Genomic DNA, 22,957 nt, shown 5'->3' on the forward strand with positions numbered 1-22,957 from the left:
AAGAAAGGAAAGAAAAAGGTTTATTATATAAATTTAAAAACCAAATCAATAAGAAAAATTGTAAACAATATAAACTAAACAAAAAAATTTCAAAAAAAAACAATAAAAAAAAACTGGGCTAAAATTTCTCAGTAGAAACAGAGCAGTATTATGTCGTCAACTCTGTTCCTCCAAGTTGGAAAGTTATTGAAAGGGGATCTACATCATGTGAAAATATTGAATAAATGGACTCCAAATATCTTAAAATTTAAGCGAAGGATCAACAGTACCACTCCTAATTTTTTCCAAGTTTAAACATGATATAGTTTGAGAAAGATTGACCATCATCTCCATAGTCAAACATAATGGGAATCCAATTAAGTTCCAGACACAGCAATTACCACACAGCACCCAGTGGAATGGCAGATGGAACTTAATTCTGACGAGTGCAAGGTGATGCATTTTGGGATGCTAAACCAGGGCAGAACATGCGCAGGGCCCTGGGGAATGTGGCTGAACAGAGAGATCTTGGCGTACAAGTACATCGTTCCCTGTAAATGGGAACACAGGTAGACAGGGTGGTGAGGAAGGCATATAGCATGCTTGCCTTCGTCAGTCGAGGCATTGAGTATCGTCACGTTTCACTTACAAAACGTTGGTTAGGCAGTGCAGTGTATTGTGTGTCGTTCTGGTTGCAACGTTATAGGAAGGATGTGATTAAACTAGAGAGTACAGAAAAGATTTGCAAAGATGTTGCCTGGATTGGAGGATTTGAGTTACAAGGAGAGATTAGATAGGCTACGTCTGTTTTCCCTGGAGCAAAGGAGGCTGAGAGGTGACATGATAGAGGTAGATAAAATTAAGAGAGGCACACTAGAGCAAATAGTGTCTGTTCCCAACAGTAGGTGTGTTGAAAGATAGAGGACATAGGTTTAAGGTGAGAGGGAGAAGGTTTTACAGGGGATCTGAGGAGTAAAATTCTCAAAATAGTTGGTAACTGGAATGAGCTGCCAGAGGAGGTGGAGGCAGGAACAGTAACAACGTTTAAGAGGTATCTTGACAGGTACTTGAATGAGCAAGGCACAGAGGGATATGGGACTAATGCAGGTGTGGGATTAGTATAGATGGGCATGATGGTCAGCATAGACATGGTGGGCCAAAGGACCTATTTCTATACCGTACAACTCCATATCCTCAAGTTGGGTGATAGAAGTTCAGAGGGGATGTGAGCCTTGGGTGGGACAATGTGAAGGTTCCAGCATGTGACAAAAGCCAGTGCTTCGTCTCATGTCAAAGCTGAAGCAATTTTACTTTATTCTGTTTCGATCTAATCATTAGGGTACAACTGAGTGGCCATTTCAGTTCAGGGCATTTAAGAATCAACCTCATTGATGGTTTTGAATCCCATAAAGACCAAATCAGGTAAGGGTAGTGGATTTTTCCTTTCAAGGGACATTGGTGAACCACACGTTTTTATTTCAGTCTGGTGGTTTGTGGTCATCCTTGGTCATTTCTTTTCATATTATTAACTATATTTATTTCCCCAGCTGTCAGGGTGGGATTTGATATTGTGATTCCGAGTGACACAGCTGATAGAGCTGCTGCCTCGCAGCCCCGGTTACCTGACTTAATCCTGACTTCTGCTGCTGCCTTTGTGGAGTTTGTTCATTCTTCCTGTGACCACGTGTTTCCTCTGGGTGGGGAGGTAAATGGTAGAATCGGAGAGGAGCTGAAGGGAAATGTGTGGGGGATAGTATGGGATTAGTGTAAATGGATACTTGATGGCCGATGCAGACTCAGTGGGCCAAAGGACTATGATTCTATGACTATGATTGTTTAAGTTTATTGTCATGGGCAGACATACCTGAGGAGGTGTAGGATTAAAAAACTATAGCTGTATTCATATCTTAAGACGGATGAGAATTATGGCTGCTCGAAATACTGATTTTAAAAAGTGTCCTTCAGGCCAGAACAGCCACACCACTGCTTTCCTGAGCTGGGTGCTGTGTGGTAATTGCTGTGTCTGAAACTTAATTGGATTCCCATTATGTTTGACAGTGTTTGTATAAATTACTGTCTGCCCCCTCTGTACCTCGGAGAACCCCGCCGCAGACTCTGCCTGAGAGAAAGGAGGTTTCTGCCTAGTGATATATTGCTAAATAAACGCGTTTGAATTGGGACTTCAAAATCGGGTTAACATACCCAGGGTATAAATACCCTGAAAATTAGCTTTTTGCAGCAGCAGCACAGTACATTTCAAATAATTGGTACATCGGTTTATTACTGTCACATGTACCGAGGTACAGTCAAAAAGTTGTATACCGTCCATGTAGATCAATTCATTACAACAGTGCATTGAGATAGTACAAGGTAAAACAATAACAGAATGCAGAATAAAGGTATTACAGTACAGAAAAAGTGCAGTGCAGGTAGACAGTAAAATGCAAGGTCACAACGAGGTAGATTGTGAGGTCAAAAGTCCATCTTATACAAGGGAACAATTCAATAGTCTTGTAACAGCGGGATAGAAGCTGCCCTTGAGCCTGGTGTTACGTGCTTTCAGGCTTTTGTATCTTCTGCCTGATAGGAGGGGGGAGAAGAGAGAATGTCTGGGGTGGGATCTTTCATTATGCTGTCTGCTTTACCGAGGCAGCAAGAAGTGTGGACAAGAATCCATGGAGAGGAGGCTGGTTTCTGTGATGTACTGAGCTGTGTCCACAACTGTCTGCAATTTCTTTTGGTCACGGGCAGAACAGTTGCCGTACCAAGCCGTGATGCATCTGGATTCTGTATTAAGTATGACAAACATAAATTAACATAACAACCTTATGTAAATTATACATAACTTACATGACAAAATAAACTTAACGACATTACTGCAAGTTGAATAAATATAATGATATTAATCTGGTAACAACCACTGTGGCATCTGTCACTCAACAAGTCCCAGACACATTGGAAGTTTGGGACTTGATTCTTTTGAAATGATTGAATATCGGGGTTCAGAACTGTTGGTCAAAGCCGGCAAGATTTCGTTCAGCAGTTCCTTGACCTCTTCATCCAGCAGACAGCAATGTCTAGAGGTGCCCAGCAGAGGGAACTCGCACCACTGTTCGACAAAAAGCAACTAACTCCCTGCTCCATCATCTTTCTTCAGCCTGCATGGTCTTGTTCATTTTCCAAGTTCTTCCTTGGGAGCTCAAGTTACTGAGATTTCTAATTCCGTTAGAATTGGAATTGAGCAAGTTTAGCAATTCAGTAATGTGAGAATTTGGGATTTTTAACATCTAATTATCAGATAATCTGCACTATGTAATTTAAGTGCTAGTCTTGGATTGCTTCCAAGTTAGAAAGCAGTTGGGACTTGAGCACATAAGAGACTTGAACACACCTAGGTTAAAGCACCCAATGCAGGACAGAGGGAGTGCTGCATTGGTGGAGGTGCTGTCCTTTGAGCAAGAGGTTTAACGGAGGACTCTCTTACCCTCTTAAGTGGGTTAAAATTTGAAAAAGAATCCTCCACCAGTGTCATGGTGAATATTGCTTTGGAATATCATCGAATAGCTTTTCATTTGTTCATTTTTGTTGTGGGAGCTTGCAAATACCAGCAGCCATACTTTCTACAATACAAAAGTGACTGCACTTAAAGTAATTGGCTGTAAAGCACTTTGGATTGCATTAGTGTTGGGATAAATATTAAATAAATTCAAGTCTTTGTTCTAATTTCTAAAGCTACTTTCTTTCCTTATTTCTTTGTTAAAATTAATTGCCTTATAGTATACTACTTGCCCCGCACATCCCCTTTAAACTATCCCCCTCTCAACTTGAAGCTATGCCCTCTAGTATTCGACATTTCTACCCTGGGAAAAAGATCCTAGCTGTCAACCCTGTCTATTGCCTCTCATAATTTTATAAACTTCCATCACGTCTCCCCTCAGTCTCCAACGCTCCAGAGAAAACAATCTAAGTTTGATTATTATTTTGGCTTGGAAAATAAATGCATGACATTTCATAAAGCATCCTACTTAATCAAATCAGCAGGACATTAAGTGCTCGAAAGAAAAAATTGGATTGATATAGCACCTCTTACAACCTCAGGATGTCCCACAGCATTTAAATTTGATTCAATGCCACCTCAGAAGGTGAATGTGGAGAATAAAAAGCTCTTGGAGATAATTGTGTGGCTAAAAGATTAGCTGGCTCACCAGCAGCAAATGGAGAGCTAGTGTAAATGGGTACTTTGTTCTGATTGTGGAGATGTAGTGTGCTGTATGATTCTGTAACTCTATCACTCTAACAAGTGGTGTGCTACAGGGATCAGTGTGGGGGCACCTTGACTTTTCACAATTTTCAGTGACTTGGATGAAGGGATCCGAGGTGTGGTTGCTAAATTTGATGAAGTCACACAGATAGGTACATATTGCCTTTGACAATAAACTTGAACTTAAGTTGTGAAGGAGACACAAAGAATCTACAAAAGGATATAGGCAGGTTAAATGTTGAGTACAAGACTTGGGATGTCTAGGATGTTGTGCTGTATAGGATGTATAGGGTGTTGTGCCGTATAGGATGTTGTGAGACCACACAAGGGTGTTGCCAGAACCGGAGGGCTTGAGTTCTGAGGAGAGACTGGATAGGCTGGGACTGTTTGCTCTGGAGCATAGGAAGCTGATGTTTGACCTTGTAGAGGTATATAAAATCATGAGGGGGAATAGATAAGGTGGATGGTCACAGTCTTTTTTCCAAGGTAAGGGAATCTAAAACCAGAGGGCACAGCTATCAGGTGAGAGAAGAAAGGTTTAATGGGGACCTGAGAGACAAGTCTTCCACGCAGGGGTGTGGAACAAGCCACCAGAAGTGTAGAGGCAAGTACAATTACGTTTAAAAGACATTTGGACAGGTCTACGGATAGGAAAGGTTCGGAGGGGTTTGGGCCAAATGCAGGCAAATGGGACTAGCTCAAGAAAGCACCTTGGTTGGCATAGCTGAGTGGGGCTGAAGTGCCCGTTTCCATGCTGTATAACTCTCTGGCAAATGGATTATATTGGGTAAAAATGTCCATTTTGGCAATTAAAATAAAAGAATCATTTTATCTAAATGGAGATTGTGTTTTACTGCATGATCCACAAAAGGCTAGTAGGCTAGTATGCAGGTACAGTGAGTAATTACAAAATTGAACAGAGCGTAATAGTTCATTGTGAGGGGAATGATGTGAGGTTTTAATTCAGTTATATAGGGCATTGGTGAGACCATATCTGGACATTTGGAAGCCAATTGTGCACAGCAAGTTCCTGCACATATCAATGTGATATTTGGCTGGATAATTTCTTATAAGAATGTTGTACAACAGACAAATGTTGGCCTGAAGTCCCGTGCCCTGCTTCAGAATTGAGGGAATAGAGGTAATCTTCCAAACTTTTTTTTTTGGTTTATTATTGTCATATGTACCAAGGTACAGTGAAAAACTTTGTTTTGCAGGCCATCCATACAGGTCATTTCAACACATCAGTACATCGAGGTAGTACAAGGGAAAAGCAATAACAGAATGCAGAATAGAGTGTTTCAGTTACAGAGAGAGTGTAGTGCAGGCAGACAATAAGGTGTAAGGCCTATTGAGAGAGGTAATACTTATCTCTGACACTGCAGTAAAAACAGTAATTTGAAAAGTCAGAAGGCAAGGATAAGGTTGGATCTGTCAGCACTGTGCCGTCAATGTTGTGTTTAGAATAGGACTTGTTTCGGTAGAAGGGAAATCAGTAGAAGCTGTAGGAGAAGGGCGTGTGACAGGCAGATATAACAGATGAAGTCAGCTTGTCCAGTTCAACCTTCCCGCTTACATCAGTGTCACATCTAAAGCCACATTGACGGTTTCCAGTTTCCTGTCCCGACCGGCCCATTTGCATCATGGACATCCAATCCCTTTCTGTATCCATCCCACACCAGGGTGGTCTGAGAGAACCATAGAACACTACAGCACAGAAAACAGGCCATTCGGCCCTTCTAGTCTGTGCTGAAACTTTACTCCGCTAGTCCCTTTGACCTGCACCCAGTCCATGACCCTCCAGACCTCTCCCATCCATGTATCTATCCAATTTATTCTTAAAACTTGAGAGTGAGCCTGCATTTACCATGTCAGATGGCAGCCCATTCCACACTCCCACCACTCTCTGAGTGAAGAAGTTCCCCCTGATATTCCCCCAAACCTTTCCCCTTTCACCCTAAAGCCATGTCCTCTCATACTTATCTCTCCTAATCTAGGAGCCCCTCATTTCTTCATTGAACAGAAGCCCAAGCAGTTTCCCTCCCCTGCCGCAACCCCTTTGCCAGTGGCTTATCTCCTTCTTACAAAGATGTACAGTTTAGGAAGTTGTGGGCATGCTACGTTGGCGCCGGAAGCGTGGCGACACTTGCGGGCTGCCCCCAGAACACTACACAAAAGATGTATTTCACTGTGTGTTTTGATGTACATGTGACTAATAAAGAAATCTTATCTTACATTGAACAACTTTTCCTTCTGCTCCATTTCCTTTCTCCAATTCAAAGCTGTAACAATGAGAACTTGCATGAACGCAGGCTACACCTGTCTCTTTGTGGGGTCTGTGGAACAGTCTTTTTTTTATTCCTACACAGGCTGCCTTCCTCAAATCTTTTTCTAGTACATGAGAACTGGGGAATTTAGAAAAGAAAAATCATTATGTTTGCTCCCAGTGTCCACCCTGCTTTCACGTTCACATGGTCCATCTCTTACTCTTCCCTTTCTCAACTTCACTATCTCAGAGAATAGCCTAGCAACCAGTATCCATTATAACCCCACAGAAGCCTGAAGTCCTACACCACCAGGTTCAAGAACAGCTACTTCCTTTCAACCATTCGGTTCTTGAACCAACCTGCACAACCCTAACCACTACGTCAGTATAGCATCACTATGACCACTTTGCACTGTAAGAGATTTAGTTTATATTGCAAGAGACTTTTCTTTTTTGTATATTTTGTATAATTTGTTTTTTCTTGTGAAGGTTGTGTTTCTAATGCTACAGTATGTGCCTGTGATGCTGCTGCAAGTAAGTTTTTCATTGCACCTGTGTGTACCTGTACTTGTGCATTTGACAATAAATTCGACTTTGACAGAGTCCTACAGTTATCTTGGCTGCACTTTTCCTTCTCAGCCTCCTGCAAGGGCTCCATTCCATCCTTCCAGTTTCTCTGTTTCTGCCGTAAGCACTCTGATGGAGAGACTCTCCACAACAATGCCTATGAGATGTCTGTTTCCTTTACTGTGGTTTCCACTTTATCAGAATTGATGAGGCACTCACCTGAGTCTCCTCTATTTCCCACACATCCGTTTCTTCCTCCCTGGCAGATAGGGTTCCCCTAGTCGTCACCTACCTCCTCACCAGCCTCCATATCCAATGGATCATCTGTAATTTCTGCCAACAAGATTCTATCAACAGGTAATGCCTTCTCCTTCTGTCCTTCCCATGGGGTGGATGGGTCATTTACATGATACACTCTTGCCATTTACGCAGAGCTTCTGTGTGCTCCCGATGCACAGATCTGAGGTTCTTAATGCCATCTCAGATCCTGACAAATGGCACCTCAGACACTGCAGTACACCCTGCTGTTGTGCTCAAGTCTAATGCTGTCTCTCCTATCAGCTGTTAAACTACCTAACCTTTCAAATGGATGTGAAGGATTCCAATGCACTGTTTTAAAGACCAGTGTATTTAATTATAACACAGCATTAACCAAAGAATTGAAGGTGGAATTAGCATATAATTTGCAATAAGACAATACACTCAAAATACAGTTTATATAAAGAGCAGAGGAAAGAAAAACTACAGCAATTTAAATAAAGACCAAGTAATTTATTCAGAAAAATGCAGTGAGTGGAATGTAATCACAACTAAATCATGTGTATGAAATTAATCTTAGTAATTTATAGCAATGTAGTCACTAATCTTGATTGACAAGGAATTACCCATCTCCACTCTGGATGGCTATTGGCAATAGGATGGATGGCAACCAACATTTATGCACCAATCTACATCTCTAAAGCACGTCATTTGATTATTAATCCATTGCTATTTTGGGGAGTTTATCGCACAGATGTATTGCAGTGTATCTAACCATTTCTGAATGTTTTCTCTGTGAGCTTCACATGAACAAGGAATATCATTGCACCCTAGTGTACAGGACAAAAATCTAATCCAATGCAATGGTGCCTACACTTCAAAGACACATTGCAGTGGTAGGAGACCATGAATATGTTATGTATTCAGCTATGTGAGGAATGGGTCAGTGTTTTGTAAACAACTGCTTTACACTTCAAAGTGGCAGATGAAAATAAGTGTTTGGGGCCTCTGGCCGTGATGTGAAATGTTTATTTGTGAACACAGGTTGTCAGAGAGGCTCAGTGTGGGATTCCGGGCTGCGGGGATGTTCTGCCGGAGCGGGAGGGGGCGCTGCGGGAGGAGTCGGCGCTCCCTCACGGGGAGTCCCCTCTTGCTCGGCGCTTGTTGGCGCCGGTGAGGAGGAGGAGGAGGAGCGGCGGCGCGATGGCGGAGTACCAGCCGGCAAGGTGGCGCCTCTCTCCCTCTCTCTATATCTCTAGCTCTCTCTGTCTGTCTGTGTGTGTGTGTGTGTGTGTGTGGCGGCCGTGTTGTGTACAGCCGCGCGGAGGGGGGCGCCCGGACTGGGACAGGCCTGGTCACCGGGCCCGGTAACCATGGTCACGGGGGGGGGGGTGGGTGGGGGGGAGGAATGGCCGGGGGGGGTGGTGGAGGGGGCGGGTTTGGGGTGGTGGGGGAGGGGTTTGAGGAGGGGTGGGTGTGGGGTGGTAGGGGGAGGGGGTGGGGTGGTGGGGGAGGGGTTTGAGGAGGGGTGGGTGTGGGGTGGTAGGGGGAGGGGTTGGGGTGGTAGGGGGAGGGGTTTGAGGAGGGGGTGGGTGTGGGGTGGTGGGGAGGGGTTTGGGGAGGGGTGGGTTTGGGGTGGTGGGGAGGGGTTTGAGGAGGGGTGGGTGTGGGGTGGTGGGGAGGGGGTGGGTTTGGGGTGGTGGGGGAGGGGTTTGAGGAGGGGGTGGGGTGGTAGGGGGAGGGGTTTGAGGAGGGGGTGGGTGTGGGGTGGTGGGGAGGGGTTTGAGGAGGGGTGGGTGTGGGGTGGTGGGGAGGGGTTTGAGGAGGGGTGGGTGTGGGGTGGTGGGGAGGGGTTTGAGGAGGGGGTGGGTTTGGGGTGGTGGGGGAGGGGTTTGAGGAGGGGGTGGGTGTGGGGTGGTGGGGAGGGGTTTGAGGAGGGGGTGGGTTTGGGGTGGTGGGGGAGGGGTTTGAGGAGGGGGTGGGGTGGTAGGGGGAGGGGTTTGAGGAGGGGGTGGGGTGGTAGGGGGAGGGGTTTGAGGAGGGGGTGGGTTTGGGGTGGTGGGGGAGGGGTTTGAGGAGGGGGTGGGGTGGTAGGGGGAGGGGTTTGAGGAGGGGGTGGGGTGGTGGGGAGGGGTTTGAGGAGGGGGTGGGGTGGTAGGGGGAGGGGTTTGAGGAGGGGGTGGGTTTGGGGTGGTGGGGGAGGGGTTTGAGGAGGGGGTGGGGTGGTAGGGGGAGGGGTTTGAGGAGGGGGTGGGTTTGGGGTGGTAGGGGGAGGGGTTTCAGGTGGGGTGGGGAGGGGTTTGGGGAGGGGTGGGTTTGGGGGGGAGGGGTTTGAGGAGGGGAGGGGGTGGGTTTGGGGTGGTAGGGGAGGGGTTTGAGGACGGGGTGGGTTTGGGGTGGTAGGGGGAGGGGTTTGAGGAGGGGTGGGTTTGGGGTGGGGAGGGTTTGAGGTGAGAGCGGGGAGGGGGTTGGGGTGAAAGGGGTTGGGGATAGGGAGGGAGATAGGGGAGGGGGCGGGATTGGGGAATAGGGTTTGTTGGAATGGGGAGGGGTTTGGGGAGGGTGGGAGATGGGGAAGGAAATGAAGGGGCTTGGGGAGGGTGGAGGATGGGGGAAGGGAAGGGGGTGTGTTTGGGTGGGAGGGGTTTGGGGAGAGTGGGTGGGGTGGGAAGGGAGAGGAAGGGGTGCGAGAAGGGGGAAGTGAGGGTGAAGGTGGTTGGGGTGAGGGAGGTTGGCTGGGAGGAGGTGAGTGGGGGAGAGGCAAGGAGAATGGGGGTTGGGGAGGAGGGATGAGTGGGAGGTAGGGGACAGTGTTGGGATGGGGTTTGGCTGGGATGGGAAACGGGGGAGGAGGATGAGAGAGTGAGAAGAAGAGGGGACAGGAGTAAAGAGTGATGGGAAGAACAGGGAGCTCCCTGCATCTCTTCTTCACATTCCACCTTGTTTAAGAACACAAGGAGTCAGAGAAGGCCATTCAGCTCCTTAGTCCAACTGCATCCTTTCATGAGATCAAGTTTACGTCATGAGATCAAGATCAAGCCTCATTTACTTTTCTGCTGGATCTCAATATCCTTTATCCCAGGTTTCCAAAAATCTATTCTTCTCAGCCATGAATATGCTTAATAGATGAATACCCACAGCCCTCCAGGTTAGTGGTCAGTGTTCCAAAGGTTCACAACCCTCTGTATAACAAAATGTTTCCTCTACGTCCTAATTGACAATCCCTTATCCAGATCCTGCATCCTTCAGTGCAGGACTCTCCAATCAGAGGAAACAGCCTCTCAACATCTACCTGGTCAGTGTTTCTCAGAATCTTGAATGCTTTAATGAGATCTTCTAAATCCAATGAGTACAGGTCAGTCTTACCCATTACTTTTTCCTTGGTGCTCTCCCTTTTCCCAGGAATAAATCTGATAAAACTGCACTGACTATAAACCAGTATGTCCTTGTTTATTGCTTATTCCGAAGGTCACCTTGGTTGTACCCAATCAGAAGCATCCCCCATCCTCCATGAAGCTTAACAACTTTCCATAAGACCTTCAGATATAGGAGCAGAATTAGGGCATTCAGCCCATTGAGTCTGCTCCACCAATCATGGCTGATTTTCAACCCCATTCTCCTGCCTTCTCCCCATAACCCTTAACCGATCAAGAACCTATCAAGCTCTTGCTTTAAATACATCCAATGACTTGGCCTCCATAGCCGTCTGTGGCAATGAATTCCATGGATTCACCACCCTCTGGCTGAAGAAATTCCTCCTCATTTCAGTCTTAAAGGGATGTCCCTTTATTCTGAAGCTATGCCATTGGATCCTAGACTCTCCCACTAATGGAAACATCCTCTCCACATCCAGTCTATCAGTATTCACTCTTTCAGTATCTGGTAGGTTTCAATGAGACCCCTCCCTCATCCTTCTGAACTCCATCGTAGTACAGGCCCAGAGACATTAAACGCTCCTCATACATTAAGCCATTCATTCCTAGGATCTCTTTTTACTTGATTTCTTTTGGCTCCTTCCCAGTTCTGATGAAGTGTCTTGTCCTGAAGCTTTAGCTGTTTCTCTTCTCACAGATGTGGCTGATCTTCTGAGTATTTCCAACATTTTCTGTGTTTATTTCTGTACATCTTTTCTCTGGTGTAGAGACTGGTTCTCTTCTCACTAAAGCCCCATTATGATTTCACTAAGACTTTTTTTTTAATTGTAACCTATGATCAACAAATCATTTATGTAAATATATTTGACATGTTTAACATAAATTTACAGTTTTCAAAAAATTATTCAATTTCATGTTCATCTCAGTATATTTTAATGTTATGCTTTGAGTTAGAGTTTAAATGTAAATTTATACATTTCAATATCAATCATATAATGTAAATTGGCACATGTCACCAATCAGAAGCTTATGCTGAAATCACATAAAAATATAGCATCAGTTTCCATATGTTCTCTCTCTCTCTCTCTGCCTCCACCTTTTCTCATGGCATTTCCACTGTCCTGTTACTCAGGTTCCTTGTAGAAATTTTCTCCACCTTGAGAAAACTGAAGCTACTCTTCATCCCCTGTACAAAATATGGTTCTGAGCTACTGACTTTATTCCTCTTGCTGGTGTCCTCCTGAAGCTGAACCAGATTGTTTGCAAACATAATATTAGGTCTGAACCTGAGGCAAGTTTTGGAACACATCTGCACCATCAATAAGGATATCATATTTCACCTTTGTCATTACTTACTCCAGCTCCATGTTAGCTGCTGATACCATCATCCCTGCTTTGGTCACTTGTGGACTTCAATGTTCCACCTCACTTCAAGCAGCCCTTCCTGATTTAAACTTCAGGAACTTGAGATCATTCAAGTGAAGTGATTAGAAGTAAAAAGCACCTGGTCCATCAAGCCTGCCCCACACTAGAACATGAAACAAACTTCAGATGCTGGAAATCTGAATAAAAACAGAAAATGTCAAAAATACAAAGCAGATTCAAATCCCTCCGTGGTGTCACTCCTCCCTCTCTTATTATCGCTTTCAGCTTTGCAATGTCTAAGCTTCTCCAATTTTGGCCCAAATCATCCCCAGGTTTATCACTACGTCATCGATAGTTACACCTTCATCTGCCAAAACCACAAGCCCTGGAATTCCCTGCCAACGTCTCTCTGCTTCTATCCTTGTAGCTTGGTTTTCTTAGCAGTTGTGTTCTGGTACTGGAAATTCAGAGGCCTGAGCCAATGGCTTCAAAACATGATTTCTAATCCCACCATGGTAGCTATGGAAATTAAATTTGGTTAACCAATAAAAGCTTGGAACATAAAACTAGTATCCATAATGGTGTCTATAAAACTACCAATTTCTTGAAAAAATTCCTTCAGGAGAGAATGTATTATGTTTATCCATTCTGATCTGTTTATGACTTCAGACCCAAATTATAGAACAGTACAGCACAATACAGGCCCTTCAGCCCACAATGTTGTGTCGACCTTTAAACCTCACCTAAGACTATCTAACCCCTTCCACTCACATATCCCTCTATTTTAAATTCCTCCATATGCTTATTAGTAATCTCTTGAATTTGACCAGTGTACCTGCCTCCACCAGTGCCCCAGGCAGCGCATTCCATGCCCCAACCACTGTCTGAGTAAAAAACCTTCCTCTGATATCTCCCTTAAACTTCCCACCCATTACTTTAAAGCCATGCCCTCTTGTATTGAGCATTGGTGCTCTGGGAAAGAGGCGCTGGCTGTCTACTCTATCTATTCCTCTCAATATCTTGTACACCTCTATCATGTCTCCCCTCATCCTCCTCCTCTCCAAAGAGTAAAGCCCTAGCTCCCTTAGTGTCTCCTCACAATACATACTCGCTAAACCAGGCAGCATCCTGGTAAATCTCCTCTGCACCCTTTCCAATGCTTCCATATCCTTCCTATAATGAGGTGACCAGAACTGGACACAGAGAAGTGTGGTCTAACCAGAGTTTTATAGAGCTGCATCATTACCTCGCGGCTCTTAAACTCGATCCCTCGACTTATGAAAGCTAACATCCCATAAGCTTTTTTAACTACCCTATCCACCTGTGAGGCAACTTTCAGGGATCTGTGGATATGGTCGCCCAGATCCCTCTGCTCCTCCACACTACCCAGAATCCTGCCATTAACTTTGTACTCTGCCTTGGAGTTTGTCCTTCCAAAGTGTACCACCTCACACTTCTCCGGATTGAACTCCATCTGCCACTTCTGAGCTGACCTGTTTTCTGAAATAGCCTGGAAACCTTCTCAGTTATATTGAACAGATTTTTTAAGCAACCATCTTAAATTGCTTCATCAATAAGCTTGCTACATCACAAAATCAAATGTGGCAATGTTTACTGAAGATTGTAGAGTGCTCAGTTCCACTCTCAGATCCTCAGATAATGAAGCAGCCCATGCCTGCATTTTGCTTAGACCTGGAACGACATGCAAATTTGGACTGATAAAATGACAATTAATATTCATGGCAGACAAGTGCTCGGCAATGAGATTCAAAGATACTTGCATCACAGATCTCCCACCATCAAAATTCTGGGGTCAGCATAACTAGACTAGCCAGATGGCTGGCTGTAAGGACAGAAACAATTCAATTTTGGCAAATAATTTGCCACCTTGTTCCTTAAAACTGACCAAGGTTTTGATCACCTGCCCCAGTTCTTCCTGGTGTGGCTTAGTGTCAGTTTTTGTTCTAACTTCCGGAAACCACTCCCCTCTTTTTTCCCTCTCTCCCCTGCTCCTTTGTTTTCCCTCATTCATGTGGCCCCCTCACCTCTTTCTCCTCCCCACCCTCACGACCTGCCCATTACCTCCCTCTGGTTCACCACCTTCTTCCCTTTATTCCATGGTCTACTGTCCTCTCCTGTCGGATTCCTTCTTCTTTAGCTCTTTGCCTTCTCCACTTATCACCTCCCAGCTTCTCACATCATTCCCTTTAATTCCCCCACCCACCTACCTTCCCCCTCTCACCTGGACTCACCTATCACCTGCCAGCTTATGCTCCTTCCACTCCCCCTACCTTTTAATTCTGGCTTCTGCCCTCTTCCTTTCCAGTCCTGATGAAGGGTCTCAACTTGAAAAGTCAACTGTTTATTTCCCTCCACAGATGCTGCCTGACTTCTGAGTTCCTCCAGCATCTTGTGTGTGTCGTCATTTTTTAGTTGATAGTGTTCCTTTGAAAGGCCTCAGGATATTTTACCATATTAAACACAATGAACATTTTGTTCCAGTATAAACATACACTGTTCAGTTTGCATTGTATATTTAACAGAACATTTTACATTTCAGTATATATTCATCTAAATTTAGTTATTTCAATATAGTCTTTTGTTAGTTTGTGAAATAAATAACGAGAAAGAGTGCTAATTAAAGGAGAGAAATTGCTTATTATGCAGATCTTAGTTGAAACAAAGAAGGGGTGAATGATAGGACAGATCCAAAACGTCTACAGAAAGAATGAGACATGATAATGTCAGAAGAAAAAGTCTACTTTAGAATTCTTATTTTTCTTCTCTCCTTCGACAAACCAGCAATACGTATGAAGCAAGTTCCTTACTGTACATTCTTTCTTTCTTTTTCAATCTTTTTATTAGTTTTCTAATTAATACAGATTAATATATAACATCAGTGTTTGTACATGTAATACAAAGAGATCAGGAGAGCAATCATGGCATAGATAATCATAAAGAATAGTAAAATATAAAAAAGTCTGTAGATCCAACGATCTCTTAGTAGATGAATATAATATAAAAGAAAGAAAAAGATTTATTATATAAATAAAAAAAAGAAAGAGGAAAAAAATCCCCAAATCAATAAGAAAAATTATAAACAATATATCAAACCAAACTAAACTAAACAGAAAAATTTCAAAAAAAAACGAAAGAAAAGAAAAAAAAAGACTGGACTAAAATTTCTCAGTAGAAACAGAGCAGTATTATGTCGTCAACTCCATTCCTCTAAGTTGGAAAGTTATTGAAAAGGTATCTATATCATGTGAAAATATTGAATAAATGGACTCCAAATATCTTCAAATTTAAGCGAAGGATCAACAGTACCACTCCTAATTTTTTCCAAGTTTAAACATGATGTAATTTGAGAGAACCATTGAAAAGTAGTAGGGGGTATTGGATCCTATTACTGTACATTTATAATGATATATATACTAACATATATGCCAAAATAGAGTGGGAATAATGCCTGGATAAATTATATATTTATTTACTAATGTGATGTATCTTTTGATAAATGCCCCTATTTACATAGTCACAAAATACATAAATTATATTTTACCTAAATGTTCAAGCAGTGCGTGTTTTTGATCTGGAGGTTTGGAACATTGCTGGAGCTGTTGAGATGAAGCCATTTTTAAGCTGTGTTCTTAAAAAGAAATCATTTCATTTTTAATTGATTTAATGCTGCCAGAACTGAATTATACATAAGCTAATGTCAAACTAAATTAGTAAGAAAAGAATCAGCAAAACACTTTAATTCAGCTTTATTACAACAGAGAGACCAAGATTAAAATTGAGCTCTATTGTTACTCCTGAGCCTGTGCGCCATACTTTTTGGATCAATGGCCAATCTTAGGGTTGCAATTTATGAATGAACTTTGTCCAAGGATGCAGTTAGTGCGAGTGTGATGACTGTCTCATCTGGACTAGCTGTATTTTGAATTTCAGGAACAGTTCCAATTAGTATTGATGCTTTTCGAAGTGGAAACAATGCTAATCCTGGCAAAGTAAATATAAGTACCTGTGTTTTTTTAAAACAAAAAAAAATCCATAATCCATTGTACTAACACTGATTTCTTAAATGGAGGAATCACTAATGTCTGAAATATAACATAAATATCATGGGTCATATATTATGAAACTGCACATTCTTTAGCTTTGGATGAAGTGCATGTTGTTATAGCCTGGAGAAATGAACAAGAGGCAGTAAAGAGAGAAGGAAAGGTTTCTTAATATAAAATAAATGCACTGTTTGAAAGGGTAGGTTATATTGCAACACTTAAAGTGGATTTGCCTATGTTTGAAAAGGATCGTTTCTGAGGGTTCCAGAGAAGGAGTAAGAATTGGATAGAATAACTCTTATCAAAGTGTCAACACAGGAGTGATTGAACCATAGAACAATACAGCACAATACAGGACCTTCAGCGCACCATGTTGTGCCGACCTTTAAACCACGTCTAATACTATCTAACCCCTTCCTCCCACATATCCCCCTATTTTAAATTCCTCCATATGCTTATCTAACAATCTCTTGAACTTGACCAACGCACCTGCCTCTACCACTACCCCAGACAGCGCATTCCATGCACCTACCACTCTCTGGGTAAAAAAACCTCCCTCTGATATCTCCCTTGAACTTCCCACCCATTACTTTAAAGCCATGCCATCGAGCAGAGAAAGGCCATTTGGCCTTTCCCTGCTCGATGATTCAGTGTAAAGTGGGTGATGGTGACGTTCCCTGACATCTGTACTTAGCTTGTTTAGTACGATCTGCTGATCTAATAGTGCAGTTCTGCGTAAAAAACCTTGGGGGGGGGGGTTGGGGGGAGCAATTGATGGAAGAAGAAATAAATAAGAAGAGATTGTATTCCTTGGCAATGATGCACTTCAAGGCAATTGAGAGAAAGGGAATTTTAGCTAATTGGCATTTTGAGCAAGACTAATGCTCAAAAATTATAAACATTGGAATTGGAGGTAGAAGGAATGTTGGTTGGAAAGTCAAGAGGATGTGGACTGTAAAGGCATGCAAAAAGGAAAAATGAAATGTGAATTTCAAAGCTATAGTATTAGGAGGAGGCCATTCACCCCTTTGGCATACTTCAACTCTACTTGCCTTTGTTTCTTATCCCATTGATCCTTTAACACAAGAAAAATGTGTTGATCTCAATCTTAAACATTTGGCATAATGGAGTAGCTGCTACTTTTTGAGATCAAATCCCACAGGTCCACAATGTTTTGTGTAAAAATGTGCTTCCTGATTTTGGTTCTGAATGACCTAGCTCTAATTTTAATTCTCCACCAGAGGAAATAACTTAAATCAGACCACATTTCCTTCTCCCATCATCTTCATGCATCAGCATTTTTGTTCATTCTGTTCACAGATATGTTTCTAGCTTCTGCTTAAATACATCTATGCTATCTGCTAAAAATATCCCCAGTGATAGTGAGTTTACTATTGTAGGTGCACTCTGGGTAAAGATTAATGTTTTAGGTTGATAACTTTTCATCGAATCTAGAAAAAGTTGGAAAATGACCATGTTCTCAGTGGTAGAGAAGGGAGAACATTGGAAAGAACAAAGGGAATATCCGTGCTAGTGTGTAGACCTGGGACACTGCATGATACAGATGGTGTTGATTCAGGCTGCGAGAAGATAGGTGAAGACTGGTTAATTGCAACTGATCTGTCTAGAGCAGGTGTAAATAGAGGGAGATGTAAGGGAAAAAAAGTAATGTTCGAACTGTGTGATACAGAGCAGTGTAGGAACTCTGAAAGCAGTCAACCAACATCTGTGGAAAGAGGAAAACTGAGTTAACGTTACAAGTTGATGATTTTGCGTCAGAACTGGCCGGTTCTGGTACATTGAAATACATGGAACATAAAACAGTACAGCACAGAACAGGCCCTACGGCCCACAATGTTGTGCTGACATAACTAATCCCTCCTGCCTACAGAACGCCCATATCCCTCTATTTTCCTCTCATTCATGTGCCCATCCAAGCCCTTCTTGAAAGTCCCCAATGAGTTTGCCTCTACCACCCAATCAGGCAACGCATTCCAGGCATCCACCATTCTCTCAGTAAAAAACGTACCCCTCATGTCTGTTCTGAACCTATGCCCTCTCACCTTTGAATTCATTGTTGAATTCCTTGTGGAGTCCTGAGAACTGTAACCTGCTTAGATGGAAGACGAGATGCTTTTCCTCATTTATGTTGGGCTTCATTAGAACAGTATTGGAGGAAGGTCACATTGGGAGTGAGATAGAGAATTAAGATGACAATTGGAAGCTCCGCCACCCAGTGCACATTTGTGTCCTCCGTTGTATGGGAGCTCCTTCATCATCTTAAAGACATCCATCAGATCATCTCTTTATAAAAGAAAAGAGCTTGAATCCATTCAGTATTCCCTGAGAGTCACAACCTCTTTGTCTTGATAGTCCCTGCAATTTCTTTTTGCACCTTCTCTAATTCTTTACTAAATGGAGACTAAAACTATGCACAAGTGTGGTCTAAGGTTCGAAATAACTTCATTAAGACCTTTCTGTTCAATAGTAAATTAATACTTTGTACTTTGATGAATTCTTCCTTCATATTAACTAATCTCTTTCTACAATTCCACCCAACAAGTTGTTAATCTACAAATTTAAAATTTGTACTTCCAATTCCCAAGGCCAAGTTGCTAATGTAAATCTTGAATACCATCATTCCATCACCATGTCTGAAATTTAGGTCTAACTCCAGCTGCCATGGTGAGACTTGAATTCCTGCCTCTGGATGAAAGGTCAGATCTCTGGATGATAGTCCAATAACTGCCACACTACCATATATATGTGGTACATTATCAATGGTCTTCTGAGAATCCAAATATATTACATCCGCTATATTTCCATTCTACTGTTTGTTCTTTAAAATAATTCATTATTAGAAATAAATATTTTTTTAAAATCCACACTGACTACTCTTTCTTATTTTTCATTTTCTAGATGTTTTTCTATCATATCTTGGACATACTTGTTCTCTTTCATTATCTTTTCCACCACTGATATTCAGATAATTTATAATTGTGAGGATTTAGTTTATCTCTTGAATAGAGGAATTGTATTAGCTCTCTGACTATTATTTGGCACTATTCTCAGAAATCTGTACGTAATAGTACCTCTGCTATCCCCTCTTTTTTTATGGGTACAATATGGTTTAAGGGTTTATTCCTCTCTGAGTTTGATTACATAATTCTATCCAGCACAAGAGTTGGACATTCAGCCCAGTAGATCCGTGCCAGTGTTACTGTATGTGAGATTCCTCCTAGTCGCCTTTATCTAACTCATGTTAACATATTAGTACATTCCTTTCTCTATCACATGTTTATCTATCTTTTCCTTAAACACACCTCTCTGCTTTCTGTCTTAAATATCTTTATTTCTTTTAATATCTAGCCCACCATGTTAATCTCCCTGAAAAATGAGTCACTATTTGGTATTTATTCAATTTTGCAATTGCCTTTGAATACATTGGTCCTCCTTTCTCTATTCTGAATTTTCTTGTATTATTTAGTATTTGTGCAGTTATATCTTTATATTCACCCATAATTTAGTTCTGTAGTTTCTTTTTGCTTTTCTTTTATTGGGTAGATTTTATCCTGTACTATCTCAATGCACTGTGTAATGAATTAATCTGTACGAACGGTATGCAAGACAAGTTTTTCACTGTACCTCGGTACAAATGACAATAATATACCAATACCAAGATTATGCCTACCCCATTAAATCCTTTCATTTTAGAAACACCAATTAGTTCTCTATATAGTCTTCTGTTTCACCATGAATGAAGCTTCCATCCCAATATCCTCTTCTTCATTGAGGCCAGCTGCATCCACCTCCCTGATTTTGCCTGTCTCTGTCTCAACCCAGTGCTGCTGAACCCCTCATTTTCACATCTGCTGTTCTTCATACCTGACTTCCAGAGCTTCCCTGTGTACCCTTCCACTCTCCATAAGCTTGAAGTCATCACTGGAGTATAACCATGGATGACAGAATGATTACAAATTCTGGCAGTCATCAAGATCTGGAGAATGATAAGGTGCTTAAGGTTATAACGATAACCTAGTGCTGCTTAAATTGAAGTGGCTCTTGAAGGCCCCATTTATAGCAGGAGAGAATTGTCACATAGCAGGAAATAATTGCATTTGAACAATTGAAATGTTGCTATTCTATTAAACTTCCAGTTAAATAAAGTTTTGCATCTATGCTGTGCCTATACACCCTGAACAGCCCAAAGCACTTTACAGCCAATTTCAGAGTGGTCAGCAGTATATTGTAGGAAGTGAGGCAGCAAGCACCAAGAAGTAACTGAGTTATTATCTCAAAGAATGACCTGTTTTAATGTTGGGTGAGCGATAAATATTGATCAGAACGTCACTGAGAGCATTTTTACTTTCGCCATTGGCCTTGTCACTTACAATTGCAAGGGTGATTTCAAGTCTCATGGGAAAAATAGCAAACTGAGGTCCTTTCTCATTACAACACCGCAGAATCAAAGTAAAGTGTTTGGAATGGGGTTTAAACCCAGAACTTTGTGATCCAGAGACCAACTGACCTCTTTAATCAGTTACTTTTCCTAATTTCAAAGTAAGCTAAATACAGGGCACCAGTGCAAGAACCATTCGGGGACAATGGCTGCTGGCAGAAGTAGTTATTTATCTTTACTGTCTGTGGAGCTGTGCCCCAAAGTGCAGGGTGGCAAATGGTTCTTGAAATCAGGCAAAGGTTCCAGCACCAGCTTATTTGTGGAGTCGGGGCTTCAACCTAACAAGTGCAAAGTGATAAAGGCCTTAATTTTGAGAGCAGGCCCTCTATCACTTGTTTCAGCTTCTCTGAATTGTGTTTCAGTGCAAACAACAGCTGCTGCATACTTCTATTACACATCGTCCCTGATGATATAGCAATGTTCAGTCAAGAAGATTAATGACTCCATGCTCCAAGAGTATGAAGAAATTATACTCAAATTTGGATACCAGGAGATTCTCTTTCTAAAGTGCACACTCAATATTTAATTTGTACAGCTTTAACCTTTAAACACAGTGTTAACACTTTTATGGGAAAAGCTGCAAAATAAGATTACAAAGGGTACTAACGTTCCAGGAGTGCTGTCTCTAATTGTATATCTGAAATGCAAGAAAACAGCAGGGTAATAGTCACCATATAATTAACTGATGAGTTTATTTGATAATAACTGTTTAAAGCAAAATGTTTGCTTTCTGGACCGATTAGCTGAACACCCCCGCTCCACAATGACATGAGAGCCATGAAAATACTCCCTTTATATAGTGTTCTGACAAACTGAATGCACATTTAACATCCTTAAGATTCTTACTTGTGGGTTCTATCTGTGACTTTCTGCCTGAATGCTATATCTAAAACTCTGAATGGATTTTGTCAACAACCACATTTCTCATGCTTTTCTGTTACAGGGAAGGAGGCCATTTGGCCCTTTGAGTCTATGCTAGCTCCCAAAGCATTCCCATCGGTCCCATTTCTTTCCGTCCTCCAATAGCAGATTTATCCACTTTTTAAAATTTATATTCTTGGATTAAACCGTATCTGTCGTTGGAACCAAAAAGCAGACAACCTTTGCATTTGTCATCTGCAGATTGTCCTCTTCACAGTGCCTTGGCCTTAATCTGTAGAGAATTGTGATAGTTCTAGTCAGTTACAATGGGAAACCCTTGTGATACTGAAAAGTCAGTTCAGGATTCAGCATGACATTTTTTTTCTTTTATTTTTCATTAGAACATCCATTAAAGAGAAAGCCAAACATGCGTTGAAGTTGTATGATATAGGAAATAAATACTCCGACTTGACCCTTCCCAGAGCTTCGGTGCTTGTACCTCTATTGATAAAAAATGAGGAGCTACATGTACTGCTCACAGTCAGATCCATGCAGGTAATGTATGAGTAAATAAAGTGTAAGCATGATCTGAGTTTATGTGATGGTACGCTTTGCCAATCAGTCACAGAGATCAGGGATTCACAGCTGTGGTACTCTCTGCATTTTCCATCAGTTTTAATGGATGAACAGTTAATGAGCAGTGAGCCTCCTAATCGCTGAGGGGCTCCTTGGTTGTAGAATTTTATTTCTCATTGTGTATTGATTGTTTAAAAATTAATTGAAAATGTATAATCATGTACCAGATTAGACCACCATTAAGGTGAAACTAAAATACTGCAGCTGCTGGAAAGCTGAAATAAAAACAGAAAATGCTGGAAGTACGCAGTGGATCAGGCAATGAAGGGAGAAGCTACTTAATGCTTTGAGTTATTGACTTACCACGAGAATATCCAAAGTTTGAAAATGTATCATATGCTTTAAGTTTATGGCTCAAAGAAAATACATTATATCAAGGCTGAGTGTTGTGAGTCAAGCATATACACCTATAGGTTTGTCTGATTAACAACTTGATTATAACGGGTAATTTACTTCATTTATATTGAATTTTTGAAAGATGCTTGCTATTCATGTCTCATTGGAAGACCCAGATACTCAAGCTGGGATCTATTGCCTGAGTTCAGAGACAAAAATCCATAATGTTCTTCCCACTCAGTGGCATTCTGCCAACACAGTGCTGCTGTTAGCCTTTCACAGTAGTTCAGTGACATTGGAAGCTCCACTACAGACGGTGAGTCAGTCCCTTGCATAAGCTCCTAAGAAGTAAAAGTATCATTGAGTGGGGAGTAGGGTGTCTGGGTGAGCTGGGGACTGGGGGAAGATTGACAGCTTAATTGCAAGTATGGCCTAGAGTTTATAGACCAGAACATTGTAAAACCTAATGGATAGAAAGCCCAGTATTTATCTGGGAAGGATTTAGAGAAAATGCTTATTATCTACGGTACT

The 22,957-nt window shown here is 42.1% G+C and overlaps 1 protein-coding gene across 2 annotated transcripts in view; it reads left to right on the forward strand.

Moving 5' to 3' along the window:
* The window catches only part of nudt7 (nudix (nucleoside diphosphate linked moiety X)-type motif 7), a 44,807-nt gene that overhangs the window by 10,968 nt on the left and 10,882 nt on the right, over nucleotides 1-22,957 (forward strand). For both annotated transcript variants that reach the window (XM_052028107.1, XM_052028108.1), the window contains exons 4-5: nucleotides 8,376-8,557; nucleotides 21,856-22,009. In XM_052028107.1, the coding sequence (XP_051884067.1) occupies nucleotides 8,376-8,557; nucleotides 21,856-22,009 (336 nt within the window). The remainder of the gene's footprint in view (nucleotides 1-8,375; nucleotides 8,558-21,855; nucleotides 22,010-22,957) is intronic.

Source organism: Pristis pectinata, chromosome 13 (assembly GCF_009764475.1).
Source record: "Pristis pectinata isolate sPriPec2 chromosome 13, sPriPec2.1.pri, whole genome shotgun sequence".
Lineage (NCBI taxonomy): Eukaryota > Metazoa > Chordata > Chondrichthyes > Rhinopristiformes > Pristidae > Pristis > Pristis pectinata.